This window comes from Colias eurytheme, chromosome 9, assembly GCF_061535395.1.
Source record: "Colias eurytheme isolate Ceu_HAF_F1 chromosome 9, ilColEury1 Martin Lab GWU primary, whole genome shotgun sequence".
Classification (NCBI taxonomy): Eukaryota; Metazoa; Arthropoda; class Insecta; order Lepidoptera; family Pieridae; genus Colias; species Colias eurytheme.
The window spans coordinates 4,072,171-4,090,068 of NC_142988.1; the positions used below are offsets into that span (position 1 = coordinate 4,072,171).

General features: G+C 35.6%; 1 protein-coding gene across 1 annotated transcript in view; it reads right to left on the bottom strand.

Moving 5' to 3' along the window:
* LOC149905734 (uncharacterized) overlaps positions 1-17,898 on the bottom strand; it is a 162,866-nt gene that overhangs the window by 40,898 nt on the left and 104,070 nt on the right. Inside the window, exon 2 of the mRNA XM_090105306.1 lies at positions 8,578-8,617. Within this exon, the coding sequence (XP_089961432.1) occupies positions 8,578-8,617 (40 nt within the window). The remainder of the gene's footprint in view (positions 1-8,577; positions 8,618-17,898) is intronic.

Below are 17,898 nucleotides of genomic sequence, written 5' to 3' on the forward strand. Positions count from 1 at the left end.
GTTGCAATGTTAATTATTATTGAGAACGGCGTTTATGTTTATGTGAGTTTAATTTTCGACTTTTTATTCTATTGTTTATTAGGTATTACGATGAAAGATTGAATTAGTAAAAAATGATTAATACCGAATTTAACGTAAATTACTCTATACTTGAGAAAAATTGCAATACAAATTGTTGATTGGGATATCTTTCGTCAATAATGAGATTCATCAGAAGGGGTTGAAAGCGCCTACCTAACACGTGATTACAAAGACAATATAAAGACTTCAATCAAAGCTGGAAATAATGAAACCCTTCTTTTCTCAAAGGCGTTTAACATAAACAATTAACTGTTCACAATTTACCCATACATAATGCGAGATCACTTCGACCTTTCACTCAGGCGGTGGGAGTGACACACGTGAAAGATTTTGACTTGCAAAGCAGCCTCCGTGAGATTTTTCAGGAGGGCGGTAATGACTGCTTGATGTGTTCCCTGCCTACATTCCATGGAACCAGACTTTCTTCATATTTAAATACTAATTCAATTTAAGAATTACAAAATAAAGAAGATTAGTGATAGGTAGTTAACAATTAAATACATGAAATATTATAGAAGGAGAAATACGTAATTCACTTTGAAACGTGTTTATAATATACAAACGAGGATGTCTTATTAAACATTCAAATAGAACGTATGCTCATACGAAGGAAATGGGATTGAAACAATCCGTATTGTTCCAGATCTCATAACGCGTTGCCCTTTGACTGTATTTCCATACAGAAAGCTCGTACAAAACGACGTGACATAAAGACCTTTCCACACTTGGCTAGCTCGCAGGCGCGCCACCTTTGATGCGCGTATGATTGCCCGCGCCCGCGACACATTGGTTCTATATTGTTGTCTTTTTCAAGTTTCGTAATAAGGGATGAGGGTGTATTAAAGCCTTTTATCCGGCTCGTCACGCTGCCACGTGGGGTCGGGAAGGGGTTTAAGGTGAGCAAACATTAGCTCTTTTACATTTTTGCAATTTCATCGACGACGCCTGACGGCTGTTTACAGTAGCAACTTTCCAGGGATTGTTGAAGAACGCTTTCGGGGCGTAGCCATTAAAAAGGTTTCGGTTATGTAAACGAGTTCTAACATTCGCTTACGAGTGCGCCGAGTCGTACGGGGAGAGTATAATGTTTAATACGAAGTATCAAGGAGGTCGTAGTAATCCGGCGGTTTAGCTAGGCCCGAGGCCAAGTCTCCGAACCGCAGACTGCCTGCAAATCTTGGCTGCGTTCTCGAACATTCCAGAAGATGTAGCGTGGATTAAACGATGCAGTATATTCAACAATTACAGTACATTCGCCGACTCCCGCAGGTAAGATTGCATATTTCAAGAGCGAGACAATATTAGCCGCAGCACTCGAGTGGAAAATGAGACCGTTTTTGGTGCCTAATTTACAGTGGTTGTTATGTGGGGAACATGTTCATTGTACTAAAGCGCTAGTACATATCGTTTCCTGAATAACGTTGGAGACGTTTTAAAATGTATTAACTGAGCAGTTGGTGAATTTGAATAGACAATGCCGTAGTGTGGAAATGTTTATCTGTATTTGATGTACTTAAGATTTGCTTCGATATTAAATATTCAGTATTTACAAATATTAATTTGTAATCTTACTTAAACTAATTAAATTTATCGCTCTACTGTATAATAATATCTTTCATATTTATGCGATGGCAATATTAATTGATCATAATTCAGGCGTATCTGCAGCACGGCGACGTTGCACCCACAAGATAAGGGCCGATAATTTTCCTTGTTTTGTTTACAAAATTATTAAGCATGTTTTATTTGAATTCAGGAGAATAGGAGAAAAGACAACAAAATAACAAAAATAATATCGTCATGTATTATTTTATAGAAACGTGATCGTAAATTGTATTATAAAAAATATCATACATAATTTGAATAAAATTAAATTATCATTGCTGTTCATATTCACATTGAATATTTTATTCCAAAAACACGCACGTCGATCCCTTAAAATTACACACGATACAGTGCGCTTAGCAACTTTCCCATAAGAGCCCATTATTTACAAAGCCACCGTACCATTAAGATTCTCCACATATCTTCGAAAGGCGCTATGGTAATTACGGGTCCGCCATTTTATCTCGCAACTCTTCGCGATTAGAAGTCGCGCGCTCGCTCCGTTGCACGTAGAAATAACAGGTCCGCGAACTAACTTCGTTTCTGAGAAGCGTTCTGAAATTAATTCGGATGGAAGATATCGGGCTGCGCGATAGCGGGCTCTTCCGCGCCATTTATTGCTCGTGTGGTGCTCGGTATCGGTGAAGGGGTAAAGAATATCAAGATGTAACGAGCGGCAGCCGGAAGGCCCGCAAATGAGCTCACCGACTTATCTACTTTAATGCGAGCGAGGGTTAATTTCGCCTTACATGGGTAATTTGAAGATATCGCCCCGAACTCACGATTGTATCGAGTGTGACCTCGAAAGCGACGAATTATAACTATTTAAATCCGAAGAAATAGTCTAGACAAAAGGAAAATAGTGCGCGTCTAGAGAAAATGAATGCGGTTGAGCGCAAACATGATGGATGGTGAGCAAATACGTGGAGCGTATTAGGAAATGAAATTAAGTCTCAAATGCAATCTCGTCAGTGCACATGTCGGCGTATAATGAATATAATGTGGCTTCACCTACAAAGCGAGTCTGCTAAAGGGTAGACTATGATCTATGTTCGGACAGCCTCCGGCGTTACAGATACCGCGGGGAAACTTGGACAGTTTCTAGATTATTTTCTATTTATGTACTTTATGTTAATGTTGAGTTATAATGTTGCAAGGCGAGCATTTAAAATATATTATTGTAAAAGATTTACATTACCTAGTTGTGTCTTACTTCAGCTGTACATGGGAAAGTTTTTAATTTTAATTCTTAGAGCATTTTCTGTTTCTTGGTATATATTATTTTAATTTAGTAGTAAAGATTATTTTAAGTTAGTAGTATAGTCGAATGAATAGTAAGAAGTATATAATTTTATAAATTCACAATAATTTCTATTTAGTACCTATATTACATTTTGTCGACACATAAAGTAACAGATGTTTGTTTTCGTAATTAAATCTGTATTGTTTTCATAAGATATTCAAAGAACAAGCATCTAAAACTGAAGCCAACGGGAGCAAACATAGCGCGATGTAAGCCAAAGAATTTCCCACGGTGAAATATTAAAGAAATACGTAAAGTTATTCTCATGTAATATGCAGCTCGGAGGCGCCCCGGGCTCGCCGGCCGCACCCACCGCGAGCGTTGCATAATTATTTCGAGAAAAACCGCGCTCCGGATGTAGAGAATTTCAACTTTTCTAGATGCTTCCATTTTTATTGAATTCCGATTTTAAATCTGGGTTAGCGACAAGATGTGCGGTGCGGCAACGTCGCTGGCTTTGTGAAGAGGTTGCGCCTGCTAAAACTTCTCATGACTGCTAAAGACTTCAACATTATTATTTCAAAAACTATTTATTTCTGAAATTGTAACTTAAATGTATTAAAATTGTGTTTATAAGTGATTATAAAAAGTAAATAATCACTCCTTTTAATTAAGACTTTGCTTTATTGCTCTTTCTTTTTTAAACCAGTTTCTCTACTACAATTATTATCCATGAGTACGTAAACATTTGCTGCTGTAACCTGCATTGATATCACAAGCTTCTAAAACCCATAAAACGTCTAGCATTTCCTGGAGTTTTCCGAAATCCCAATATACCCTGTTTACAAACGTTTGCGGTGGAAGGTGCTCAAAGGGCCGGTTCACACGGCACAGGTCGCGTCAAACGGATTGACTGGGACGTGTCTACACTAACCGCAGTCTACATTTAGTAAATGTTTTAGTGTTTGTAGCGCTGGACACGCGATTGCCTCATTAGAATAATTTGATTTATCTTGTCTTGAAAGAGGAAAGATGTAGAGAAAATTTAGGCAACTGATTATTTTAAGAAGAATTTTCAAGGACTATTTCAGTTAATTTTTTAATTTCTGCAATAATTTTTACACGATATTTACAACTACATTTATTTTATACAGTTATAGATGAAAATGATCTCTATGATTCAAGTATACATGAAATACGTCGTAAAGTGTTTAACCTATAGGCCCTAGATTATTTGTTTTATTACGAACATATAAATATCTGAATACAATACAGATGAGCACAACAACACCTCTTAATATATGAAAATAATTTTAGTACAGATTGTCTCTACATATGATATTTCATTTCAAACAATTTCTCTACATTGAAAGTTGTTCGAAAATGTAGCGCAAATTAGATGCTAAAAGACCATGATGTACAACAGTACATTGTACCGTAGACAAGGCCATAAGGACGGAACTATTACACTCGTACAAAAGGAAGTGCAAACCGTTGTGTACGTGAGGGCCCTTAGCAAACACCTGTACGGTCTTGTTTATCCTGCCCTATACCATTGTGCAATTAGCCGCAAACGTCTCACCTGGCTATCAAATGCAGTGCTTTGTGAATGCTCACTAAATGCTTGCTAGTTCGTATTGTTTGAATATTTGCTTACATTGTTTTATTTTAGGTAAGCGGTTTACTATTTTGGGAGTTTTGATTTTAAACGTTCATTTGTATGTTACTCAACATAGCTTAGCTGGCTTAGCTAATTGAATTAAAATTACTTACCTACATGATGTTTAGAATAGTACATAATATTTTAATACAAATCTTTTATACTTCACCATTTGTATTTGGTAGCCATAAAAAGAGCCATGGATAAAAAATAAACGCAGCAACAGACTCGAAAACTCTAAATTCATAATGCATAAAATGAGATTTACCATTTCCATGTTCTTATACTGCCCTCGAAAGTACTCCATCGCGTTCGCAATGTTGACTTCTGGATACGGCACGACTCCACTCGACATGATCATAATACCGCATCTAACAACCCTTCTACATCCATAAACCGCCTACAAATCTTGCCTCGGCATCTTTATATTGCGATAGGGCGATCTTTTAACCCAACCTAATGGCCAGGTTTACTGGAGACCCGTCGTAAAGTGTCCCGTTCCCGCACGGCAGGACCCTTCGAATTTCACGAACTATTTCTCCGCACTAGCCCTCGCTCAGCTTTTTTGTCGACTTTATTGTCCGGATTTTCTGCTCACCTTTATCGTTATTGTGTCCGCTCGACTTCATAAAGGCTTCACTATTAAGACCTCATAACCGTGGGAAAATTTTACTCGGCTACTTGACGTACAAGTTTTCTACACGAATAAAAAGTACCTTTATAGTTGTGGGAATAAAAACTACTGGAGAGCTTTAGATGTTCAGTATTTTAAATATTACCGTATACTATTTTTGCAACCATAATATATTGTAGTTTAAATCTACAGTTTGCAATTAAAACTCAACCTACTAAAAATAGAAACGATGAACGATCAAAAAGACTGGTGTGAACGTGATTGCAAAACAGAGCAATTCCGCAAAGATCGGCACTGGCAATACATCTGTAGTGGCAATCGAGCGGAATGCGATAGGCGTGTTAATTGCCGGGCGTGCTGTGGCTCGGCAGTCCCTGTCCATTGCGTGAATGATAATTGCGAGCGTACATTCAGCCTATCGATGTGGAATTGATGCGGCCCGTTCGTGAAAAACATTGATGTGTGATTCTGGAAGGTATTCATGCTTTATAATGCGGTTTAATAATAAATTCCTTCAAATTATTTAGGACTAGCGGTCCGCCCCGGCTTCGCCCGTGGTACATATTTACGTTTTCTCTACGTAAAAACCATCCTCGTACTTCAAGGAATATAATAAAAAAAGAATTATCGAAATCGGTTCAGCCGTTCTCGAGTTATGCGCTTACCAACACATTTTGCGATTCATTTTTATATATAAGACTAGCGGTCCGCCCCGGCTTCGCCCGTGGTACATATTTACGTTTTCTCTACATAAAAACCATCCTCGTACTTCAAGGAATATAATAAAAAAAGAATTATCGAAATCGGTTCAGCCGTTCTCGAGTTATGCGCTTACCAACACATTTTGCGATTCATTTTTATATATAAGAAGAAGAAGAAGATTTGGGCTGTTTGATTAATGGTCTTTTCAGTGGTTTTAAAAGACTGTCTAAAAAGGCATAGATGGGCTTTATGTCTCGTAGGTTTCGTTCTTTCGCTGTATTTTTCTAATTCCTGAAATAATGCAAACGTAAAGGATATTGTAAAGAATGATGTGAGGAGTAAAGTAAAGTAAAGTATGTTAAGGCATTCACAGGTATAATTATCTATTTAATAGATGTAGGTAACGTATCTTTAAATATAATGAGTAAAACTACTCTTACACACAACAACAGATTCTGTTCCAAATAATAGTTTGCGATATTTCAATATCACTGGCGAGGCTTTCCAACCGAACTATATATCCATGTAACGAGAGGATCCTGCATTCATGGGCCGCAGATAAACGCATACGTTTACGCGCCACAGGTGGCGTATAACATTTTTTAGTCTGGGCCGGAGCAGTGAATGGCTCTGATAGCCGCACGGCTTAATTCGAAGCCATCCGAACGATCGCAGTTTGTTTTTATTGAAAGCCGTGGGAAACGGGACTGCAGATGTTTATTATTTAAACGGTATTTTGGGGCTTTTCTAGATGGGAAATGCTTTTTTGTATGGCTTGCGAACTTGGGGATAAATTCACTTTAGATGATGGAAAAGTATGTGAAATGCATGGTAATAACTTCTGGGTATTTAGTGTTCAAATTTAATAGTAAATTTTTAATGAAAAGTGTGTATGCATCCAGCTCCGCTAGTTACATTTGGGTTATATTCCTTAGAAGTACATATTTTCTCCGTATTACAATATTTCTCAGTTCCAGCCTAAAATTTACATGATAACTGTATCAATTCTCTTGCGAATTTCTATAAACTAAGAGCAAGCATTAAATTATAAATTATTAAATTTTAACATATTCAAAACATAACTAACAATGTCCACAAACGATTGTAGCTGCGTGAATATGAAATCAGATTTTTCCATACGCTCTTTAAAATTCCTAAACGGTGCCTAATTCACAGCAGGGTGGGGCTCAAAATAATTATAGCTCGCTTGACAAATTGTCGGCAAAGCCTACGTGTCGTAACAATTTGATAGAATTTCCACCGCTTTTCACGTACGGCCCGATTTGCATATGCAGGGTGTGCTAATGCAAATATTTTTTTACGAACTGTTTACTCTACAGGAAAAGGAAACATTCGGGGTGAGCGTTTAAAAAGATTTACGCTCTTTGTCGGATCATTAAGTGCGGTACTAATTTGCTTACCTTTGAAATGTGTTAAACCTTCGTACCGGATAATTACTACCGGGTAAATGTCCCCGTAACGTGATATGCAGATTTTTCACGGCTCTTGTTGACTTTCCGTTACATTACTTTGGGGTATTTTGTTTGGGGGGTAAGATTTAGCATATAATTGTTCAGTGTTTATATTAGGCTTGAGAATGTTACTTTTATGTGTTAGGTTTATTGATCACAGTTTATTGGTCAAAATTTTTAGTTTTGCCTATAAAATTTAGCTGGATAATTGGTGAATTAGGAATATGAACAAATTTATTCGAGATTTATTTTTAATTTTCTCTAGCGGGGGAGCTCGTCAGCGATATTGAGCATGTGGGAATCGTCGAAATTAAATTTTCTTTGTTTTCTCTTAGGCTGTGGGATGGCGTTATTAAATTTCCTTGTGTTTTTTAACACAGGCGTAACATTAGATTGAGGGTTTCCGTCAAGAGGATATCGCGGTGAGGGGAGCGAACCGAGCACCTAAACATATTGGAAAAATAAAAATTGTGGCTACTTATTGACTTTGGGTTGAAAGTCACTTCGTTATTAATTTTTTTTTTCAAAATATGCTTTGTTTTTATATTAATTAATATTTACTATCAGGCTATTAATTTTTGAGCACACTGCCATTTTTTTTAGTTGCATACTTTAATTTCATCACTATTTGTACTATTTTCTGTAAAGCAGTTTTCGTTTTGTTTTATTTGTCAAACAATCAGAATGATTGAATTGTTATAAGGTCCAACGAAAACAACGAAGTAGACGGTTAAATAAAATACAAACAAAACATTAATTTATTTATCAAACAAAATAAAACAGATTATGAAAGCCCGCAAAGTCAAAATAAAGTAGAGACACTTCCACCGCAGAAAGATGTTTGAAGTGGCGCATCGGAGTCGCCGCGACAAAATTCGACGGCGGCTTTCCACCTTAAATATACATATTACATTACGTGAAATTGCCCATTTTTTCCACTCTCCACCCTAGCAATTAGGGTTGCTTGTGTATAAATATTGCACGGTGCTCATTAAAGTGCGTGTTCGTTTTATACATTTTTATCGTCGCACGGACGTTTATAAGAACGTCGTGATGTCGTGAATAATTAAGTTATGTTGTACAAGGGAAGTGGCTGTTTATAGGATAAGCCGCGGACTGGATTACTTCATTTTGGGGTTTATTTTGGCCGAGTTAATGTCTAGCTGGAATGGATACTTACTTTGATCAGTCGGCGATGGCACGCGCTGTCGCAGCGAGGCCTGTAACAAATTGTACATTTTATTTATCGAATAATATGTAAAGGTCTCTTAAATATAGCCTTAAATTAAAATCTGAAATTGTTTACTTTGATTTTCTTTACATATTATACTTTTTATTTCTACTCTTCTTTACGGTAGAGCAAGCAAAAGGGCAGGTGGGCCACCTGATGTTAAGTGGTCACAACCGCCTGTGTACAGATGCTTTGCTTATCACCTACATTAATATTTCTACAACAATATTATATCCGAATAATGGAATAATATTATGTAAGACTACTATTGTTATATTGTAAAAATTTGTTCATATATAATTTCCAACACACATTTTGCAACACCAGAAGCATTTTTAATACTTTTTCTAAAACAATTAAAAGCTATTTTAATAAAAAGTTAATAATTAATCAAAGCACCCGGCGTGTTTTCGAAAAATTAATAAAATTAAATGAAAACGAAACATAAATCTGTTGTCACGGCTCAAAAATTCGATTCAATTAAGCTAAAATGAAAGTATGAGACATTCGAATGATTAAGAGCCGTCTTCGAGATTGCATTTCAACAATTAACGCATTAAGGCTCCTCCGCCAATAAAGAGCGACTCTTAATTAACAGTCCCTGTTAAAAATTGAGTACAAATTCAAGTAGCGACCCTCCTAGGGGATCTAGTGAATGGCCCGTAATATTTTAGTTTGCTAGAAACAAACGTCGCAGCGGCCGAGGGTAGGGCTGTCACGTAGACACAATAAGCCTTTTAATTCGATTCGTCAAGACGGACAAGACAAAGGCGCGGAGTTATCATTCAATGGGGCACTCTTACCTTTTCTTATTACTTCACTACGGTTCTATTGAGGTGTGCTACACACGGCCGTTGCGGTTGATCGTGGAAATAAATGGATGTTTACATACTCGATAGAGAATATCGTACATATGAAAATTTATCACCGACAAATAGACATATTGTCTATTAATCATATGTATGAAAAAATAATATGTATGTACCTTCATTAGTTGATAATACATTATGTAATGTGATCCAACGTAGTGTTTGATTTTTGATTCTCAATTAAGATATGATTATTTCAACGTATTTTTTTAGAAATATTTCTACATTAAAATCTGTACGAAATTAGATAGGTAGGTACAGGATTAAAATACAAAAGTTAAAAATTTATTCAAGGGGTTGATTGTATAAAAAATTGGTTTTATAGAGAAGGATCTATGTTTTTCCTATAAAATAAAAACGATTCAGAACGACAACAGCCAATAAACAAACAAGAAAAATCACAATAAACATCGTTTCTTCAAATATATTTCGATCTCTAGCCGTGTGTATCAACCGAAGAGTGCACTTGATCCCCCGCGCCGTGACCCGACTACCGATTGTCAACTAACAGTTTTATTTGTTGCCAGCTTTAAAAATCCCAATGGAAACACCCTTTAAAAGGCTCTATTAATAGAAATAAAGTAAAAGATTTTTCTATGTTTCTTTTCATTGTACGTATTTACACACAATAAAAAGTATTATCATTCTCTTTGTTTACTTCCGAAGTACATCTTCTTTTATCAAAAAAAGGGTGTGTGAGCTGAGCATACATGTCAGAAGTGAAACTTCTTTGGCAAGGTTCAAAGATACCAACATCGTCGCCTTATTTCATGACGTGACGGTATTGCTATGACACGACCATGTTATTTTACTCTCAAAGTTTCAATTAAATAATATAAATGAATACAGATTCTAAATCGAGATTTTATTTATCATAGTTAATATTCTAGCACGTATAGAGTAGCCAAAAATTTTAAACTAATTATTAATAGATAAGTAAATAAGGCGATATACCTAAATTATTTTATACATTCATTATGCATTCAGTGAATATAATCAAATATTCTATAACAATATAAAACATCATATTGGCTAGTAATAAAACAATAAAACGTCACGTCTATGAAATATACCTTCATACAGTCTCAGTAACATTAATATCCACAGTTAATTCAACAAAGCTGTAATCCGAAGTCTCCAAGCCAGTGACAAAAGAGAGCACTTTAATTAAACTAATGGTGTACTAATGTTAATTATGATAGAGATTTACGCCGCGATGACTGCTCACTAAAATTAAGATGAATGATGTATTATGCCTGTTTTATTATGCAATTTGAATATTAAATATTGTTCCGCGATGGGAGTGTGTGCTTAATGTATTAAGTATGTAACTAATATTATGTTTTAATTGTTATTTTTAATTATTATTATAAGTGTAGGTTTATATAATTGTTGCATGTTGTGTTCGCTCTTAGAAGGCCGTCCAACTAAAAGTCACAAAGATTATGATTGTATTTTCACTATTTCTTAATGTTGGAACGTCCAGTTAGCGGACCAAATATAAAAAAAAGTAATGTTGTATTTGAGATAGTACCTAGTAAAGGATAGGTTGTTGTACAAACATTAAAAAAAACACTTTGATTGTAAAAGTGTAGGTTGAGGCGTGTAAAATGTTACTTATATTTTTAGTGAGATGTTTTGTATGCTATGTATGTGTATATTTTTATATAAAATTAAAAGTTTATGTTACATTTTTTATAGAATAATAAAGTCGTTTTTACAGAGTCATGTAACATACTCACAAATCGTCACAACTTTTATATTTATATAAAACAAAATATCACTCTTAAATAACATAAAATAGGGTAACCAAACAATTATAAAATTAATCAAAGTCTTATTAAACGGCCGTTAAATCACGCTAATTGCCCACCCATAGCTCTTTTGTTTTATATTTGCGGCCAAATTTTTTGTTGTTCACAAATGCCTCTCTGTGAATGGAATTCCTTTATTTGCACACAGCCTGTTTACTAACAAACGACAAAGGATGTTTAAAAATTATAACCGCGATAAATTAAAAGAACCGGGAAATATCTAAAGGCGGAAAGGTCTATATTTTTTATTAATTTATCCTTTGTAAAGTTTGTTGAACGGTTATAAAATTGCAATTAAATACACGTTTAAAAAGAGCACAAGCAAACGAATTTTTTGTCATTTTTGCATTAACAATTTGCTATGTTTTAAACAAGAGCAACTAATACACATAATGTTTATAAAAGAGGTTTTTATTATTAGAATAATACTAAAAATGCTAGTCCTTTAATCATTTAATGGCGTATCTAAAAAGCAGCTTTGATACTGCAGGAAGTGACGTCTCAGCGGCATTGTGCGCGTCACACTGTGGTCACCCCACGGCTCATCTTCTTAATTGTTTTCTTTCAAAGCGACAATGGACACTATTTGCTTTGATCTCCATTGCAGTAGCTAATGGGCAAGGATTTAGATTTGTATGAGTCTGGAATGTATTACTTAAATGTACGCTTAGTCGAGTATTCGGAATAAATATTTTCTCCAATAAAGTAATAAAATACTATCGCATAAACACAACTTAGAAATCAGGTTTAAATTGGCCATGCCTATTGATAGCATAAATGAAAATAGAAACTATAAATAGGTTAAAGCAAACATAACAAATGCAAATCTCACAGTCGTCTATTTTGGATACACTAAAATACTATTTTAACCGTACTATTACGTTCATTCATTATGTTACTGTCGTACTAAGATACTACATATTTACTTTAAAAATAGTGTGTTGGCGATCGTTCTCTGAACAGTCGTGACTCAGCGTTTAAAAGGCAATATTTCAAACGCCAGTGTCTGAGCATGTAGAGTTAAAATTGACTCTAAATTGAACAACGTTTTTCAGATTCAGGAAAATTGCCATACTTTCAAAAACGATAACATGTGAGCATCACTGTTCATAGCCAAAATTGTTCATATAAGCAAAATCAGTTTAACTCCTTTGACTTGGTAATTTCCTTGTATTTATTGTTAACACTATGATAATTATGTCCTTGTTATGAGTATAAATTACGCCATAAATATGTAGAAGAATATCCATCTGAAACAAGATAGTAGGTACAACAAAGATTACTCGATATCTGTATTTGTAATTAAACTTGTTATATTATAAATACAGCTATCGAGTAATCTTTTCTGTTATTATTTTTCAAACCGAAAAATAAAATCGATACAAAATGAAGGATGACATTTGAAACAGGTACACATAAATTACAGCTATGTTTGTGTTAAGCTCGCGCGGGTGTGTGCGTGCGCCTGAATTAGACGTGAAACTTTCAAAGTTTTCCCAAATTTCTGCCTCCCGCCTCTCCCACCGGATCGATACGAGTGTTCCTCTGCTCCATGGAAATATCCGACAGGATTCCACGGTGTACCATGACGCTTTGTGGTGCTAATTATGTGGTTTGTGAATATTATTGAGCATTCTGTGTTAGTGTGCTTTTTTGTTGGACTATTAGTGTAGTGATGCATTTTTTATGTGACTGTTGTGAGCTACTGCAATCGGTTGTTTTTGTTGATAACGTGATCGATTACAATTCTGATATTAGGAGTTTGCGAAATATGTATTTGCTATTTGTTTGCGAATTATCCATCTGTTAAAAATTTATTTTTAACGTTTTGGATATCTGCAAGGTGTATATAATTTTATGAAAAAAACAAGGCAACAACCACTTAAAATTGTCGTTAATAAGAATGAATATGACTGAATTATATTAAGGGTTCTGAAAAAAGTCATATATTGTATTTTTAATGTTCTGTGAGATTATATGTGTAACATATCTCGATTTTGATGAAATTACGTTAATGTTTTTTTTGTAATATAATTAACTTCATTGGAAAGCTTTTCCTGTAACAAATAACCAATAAAACGAACCAACTGACCCATACCAACTGTCACAGCTTAAAATGAAAGCGACAACTGAAAATTGGAAGCGAGATAGCCACGGCATTGTTTGTCATTAATTGAGGGCTTTGCGATGATCTTCAGTTGTCTCACAAAGGGCCAGAGGGCGACACTCTTGGGAGATATCGGCTGGTCAATCGCGTTGACAGCGCCCCTCGGCTTCTAGTGGCTCCGCGAGGTGGGAAAAACTACCGGCCGACACTACTTAACGAACGGGAATTTTCTTGAGTGCTTGTTAATGTTTTATGGGCGGAACTTTTTTCAAACTAGCGCGTGAATTGACGCGCTAAGTGTACCTATATAATTCAATAGCGTTCCCTTGACGTGCCGACAATTTTTTCATCATTACCAATAAGTGGCAGTCACTGACACCCGACGATGGACGCTAATTTCATAAAATACATTTCAATTCCGGAGACAGCTATAAAGGGCGAAACGGTAAAAAGTTTCTTGATTTATAACAATTAATATTTGAAATATTGACAATATTAGGGAAACGGCCGGCAGCCGACAAATCACATAAACCGCCCCGGGAAGAGGAAGCACTGGCCCGTTGCTTTGGGACTTTATTTGGAAATGGAAAGTCTAAAAAATAAGCGACAGGCGAGCGGGGGAATGATTTATACCGAGCGACTAGTGCGCGGGCTTCGATTACCGAGATGATATTTCTCGATATTAAAGTGTTGCCAAGAGGACTGTGGACAATATGACCCGGGGAAGATTTATTGGGCAATTCAATGTGACGTCAACGGCCGTTACGATTATTTCATTATATTGTTGGCGCCGTAAAAACGGTTAGCGTTTTATTTTATTGCCGGTTCGCGAATTTTTATTTCGATATTTTATTGGGTTGTTAAATTAGGATGCAGTGGGTTTACCTTCTATTCTATGGATGCAGATCATAACATGAAACTTATAATACAAATTTCTACGACGCCATTTTTAATTTTACTATAAGCAATGTAGGTTATGTATTTAAATTAGCTGCTCTAAAATGAACGATGGGCTTATAATTTATAAGATATTTCGCCTGTGAAGATAAATAATATCAAAAACTATACAAATAAATTTGTAAGATTTATGAAATTCCGAAAGTATTGACTATATAGGATTGCGAGGTGTGTCACATGATTTGTGAGACTCGTCGCCAGCGGGTCTGGGGGTCGAGACCCGTGTCGATAGCACGTGTTATACTCGCACGGGTTAAAAAACAATAAAAAATATTAAAAACCCTTTAATTCATCGTATGAGCCAATTAATAATTGATTCCTGGATCGGTACAAAGACTCAAACACAGCGTTGAGTTTTACGCAGAGGTAAAATCGTTGACAAAAGTGAGACGTTTTTAGCAACCTAGGGTCCACTAAAGTTTCTAATTTCTATATAGCATGAATTAAATATTTATATAGCATCTTTGTAGACATATTATATTGATTTAGAAGTCCATTTATTACACCAGTTTCAAAGTACACTAATAAATAGAATGAAAGCGACTCGGATGCATTTGGTCTTTCACGGTGTTGTAAATCCGGACAAGTAAAGCTGGGTTATTGAATAACTGCGTGACTCAGTGCATGCTTCGCTGCATCCCCCATACGGTTTGACAATCAGTTACCAAACTTATAGCAATAATAACTTCGCACAATTCTACCCCTTACTGCGTTCGCATTAAGATTCAATGTTCCATCACGCATTTGGCTCATAACTGTATCGGTTCGGACAGGATAAGATCGAATATTTCAATGTTGTTACGGTCGGTGGTTTGACTTTTTATCTGATGCGATTGGCGACATGTCCGTGGATGCTTTTGTTATAATTTTTAGAGATATGATATTATTGCTAAAAAAATATGGGAAATGTTTCCTAATAAAATAGGGGTAGGTTTATGTAATGGATGCTTAATTTTTGATATACTCGTTTATAGATAAAAGATTCTTACACTTTTCGACACATATATTACTGTTTATAATACTTTTAATGTAAAGAAAAGTAAAGAATCTCTTTCGATCGACATGTACCTTTAATAATTGATATTGTATTATTTTCAGATTTAAATCATCGTCGTGCTACCTTCGTACACCTTAAACCTCAACAATAGAGCGTAGAATCAACTCATCTCATTGTAAAGTCCTAACGACTTATCACAGTCAGTTGGTCGCACACTGAACAAAACTTATCCGCCATATGAATGGTCCACGTCAGCGCTGAATTTGTAAAGAGTGGACGTGCATAGCATGCATATGGACTTTATCTTACGGTCTTACTGAAGTTTTCATACGTGTAAATTGTGAAACGTAATGGTAGGACGTTATTGTTACTGTTCACAGATTACATGTGCCGTTGTGGCACCTGTTTTGGGAGTCGTTTCCGCTTGTGGTGGATGTATTAGCTGTATGTATGAGATGTTAAAGGCAAGTAATTAGCTGTAAGAACTGATAGATATAAGAGATAATGTAAATGTGTTTTATAACATTTTTAAATTATTCCTATTTAAAACAATAACAACATACAAATTCATTACTTAGAATTTTACATTAAAGTTATGGTTTCAATTTTAACAATCAATCTTATAATAATTTTAGACAGTAAAATACATGTAGAGATATCACCAAAATAAATTCTATATCACATTAATTTCATTTCTACTATTTCCCCCGATTTGACGAGCAAAGATGCGGGCAGAACGTTTTCATAAAATATTTGAGAATTCAAAATATCTATTGTCCATATTAAAGTTGATCAACTTCTACATTAAGGCGAGTGCGAAACAAAGGGACGGATTTAACCCTGCTTATTATTTAATTATCCAGTGGGAATCAAGTGAGGAGTGTAAGTCGGTGCCAACTCCTCGGCGAGGGACGTCTGCTGGCTCAAGGGGTGGCCTGTCTTACCTCGGCCACGTGATGCGCCAATTAATTAGGCATAGATCCGGCCTCGACTTAGAATTTCAATCAGCAATAGATACAGTATACATAGAGGTAATACAGCCACTAGCCCATGCAGACTTTCTCGATATAGTTGAAGTTCTGAAGTAGCGACTTGAATAAAGTTTCGATATTGGTTACGGAAACGTATGCTTCGAATTATGTTCCATGCACTTGTGCGGTATCTTTATAGCTACGAATAAAGAATTCAATACACTTCCTAGAAATACAAATTAAATGTTAAATTCTGAATATGTTGCAGTCGTTATTCTTAACAAATACGTTTCAATTTACTAAGGTCCCAATTAATCATGGGCGCACAAAAGAGGTTCGACTCTAGCGGTACCTCCTGCGAATGTCCGCAAAAACAGGATGGCGAAATAATTTGAATACGTAACGAATCAGAGGGTAACGCACGGTCGGGCCATTCTTTAACTTACTCTCCACCGGATAAAGAGCTAAACTTGTTTTTAAGGGATGACCGATCGTCGGAATTTATGTATCGCCAACACTGCCGCCGGCCGGGCGAACAAAAAGAGGTTTCGCAAGGGTAGATACAGGAAGACGACAGATGGAAGGAAGAATTATGCGTCCCGCAGGCTGATGAGGAAAATCTGATTGTGCGAACTTTTCCGTGCCATGCAAATCGGACAAGGCGGTGTATGGTTCCGTTGGCTTGCCTGATATGTTCATCTGTCCGATTGGGGAACTATCTTTTCGGAAGCGGCGTATATTTATGAGCTTGGTATTGATAGTCTATTTGTTTGGGTATGAATAAAGGAAAGTATATGTAAGTGCAGTTTAAGACTCATGATAAAACCTATATGGAATTAAAGTAATATAGGTTATAATAATGAAAGCTTCAAAGCTTTTATGAATTTAATATTAAACATTTATGCAAATGTGATTTTATCTATTGTATAAATTATTGTATTTTAGCCGTATCATATATTGTTCTATCGTTGTAGAGCGAACCAGCCAATATTTAGATAGGGTTAGTGTTTTATTGAAATACAAATGAGTGTTGGAACAGCGTTGCGACCCGTACGCGAAGTGTGCCTCGAATAAAAGGGCCACATTAGAATAATTTGCCTACGAAACGAACACAATTCTTCACATGGAGAGGCCTTAAATTTCACTATTTTACATACTCGGGATTATCATATCTACGAGTGTCGGCCCCAGGCCGGCAAGCCCCACTTTTTGCTACCCGACCTCTATCGGCCCGTCTCAAATATTTAGTTGTTACTTTTTGTTACGCGCTACGTGAGCGGATTCTTAAATACAGCTTTCTATTTCACTTTTGAGAACTATATTTCTATTTTGAGGCTATTTGAATTTCGTGAAAGAGGTGATAAATATGTATATTTTTTATCACAAAATTCATGAAAATAAAAGAAAACTTGAGATAGTGTTTTTATAAAAAGGACGGATAAAAGCCGTATTTTTTTATTCTTTGAATTGGTTGGTTCATAATAATTGGTTTCTAGTCTAAATTTTTAGTTATTCATTCATATATGTTTTAAGTTTTTTATAAATTTAAATATAA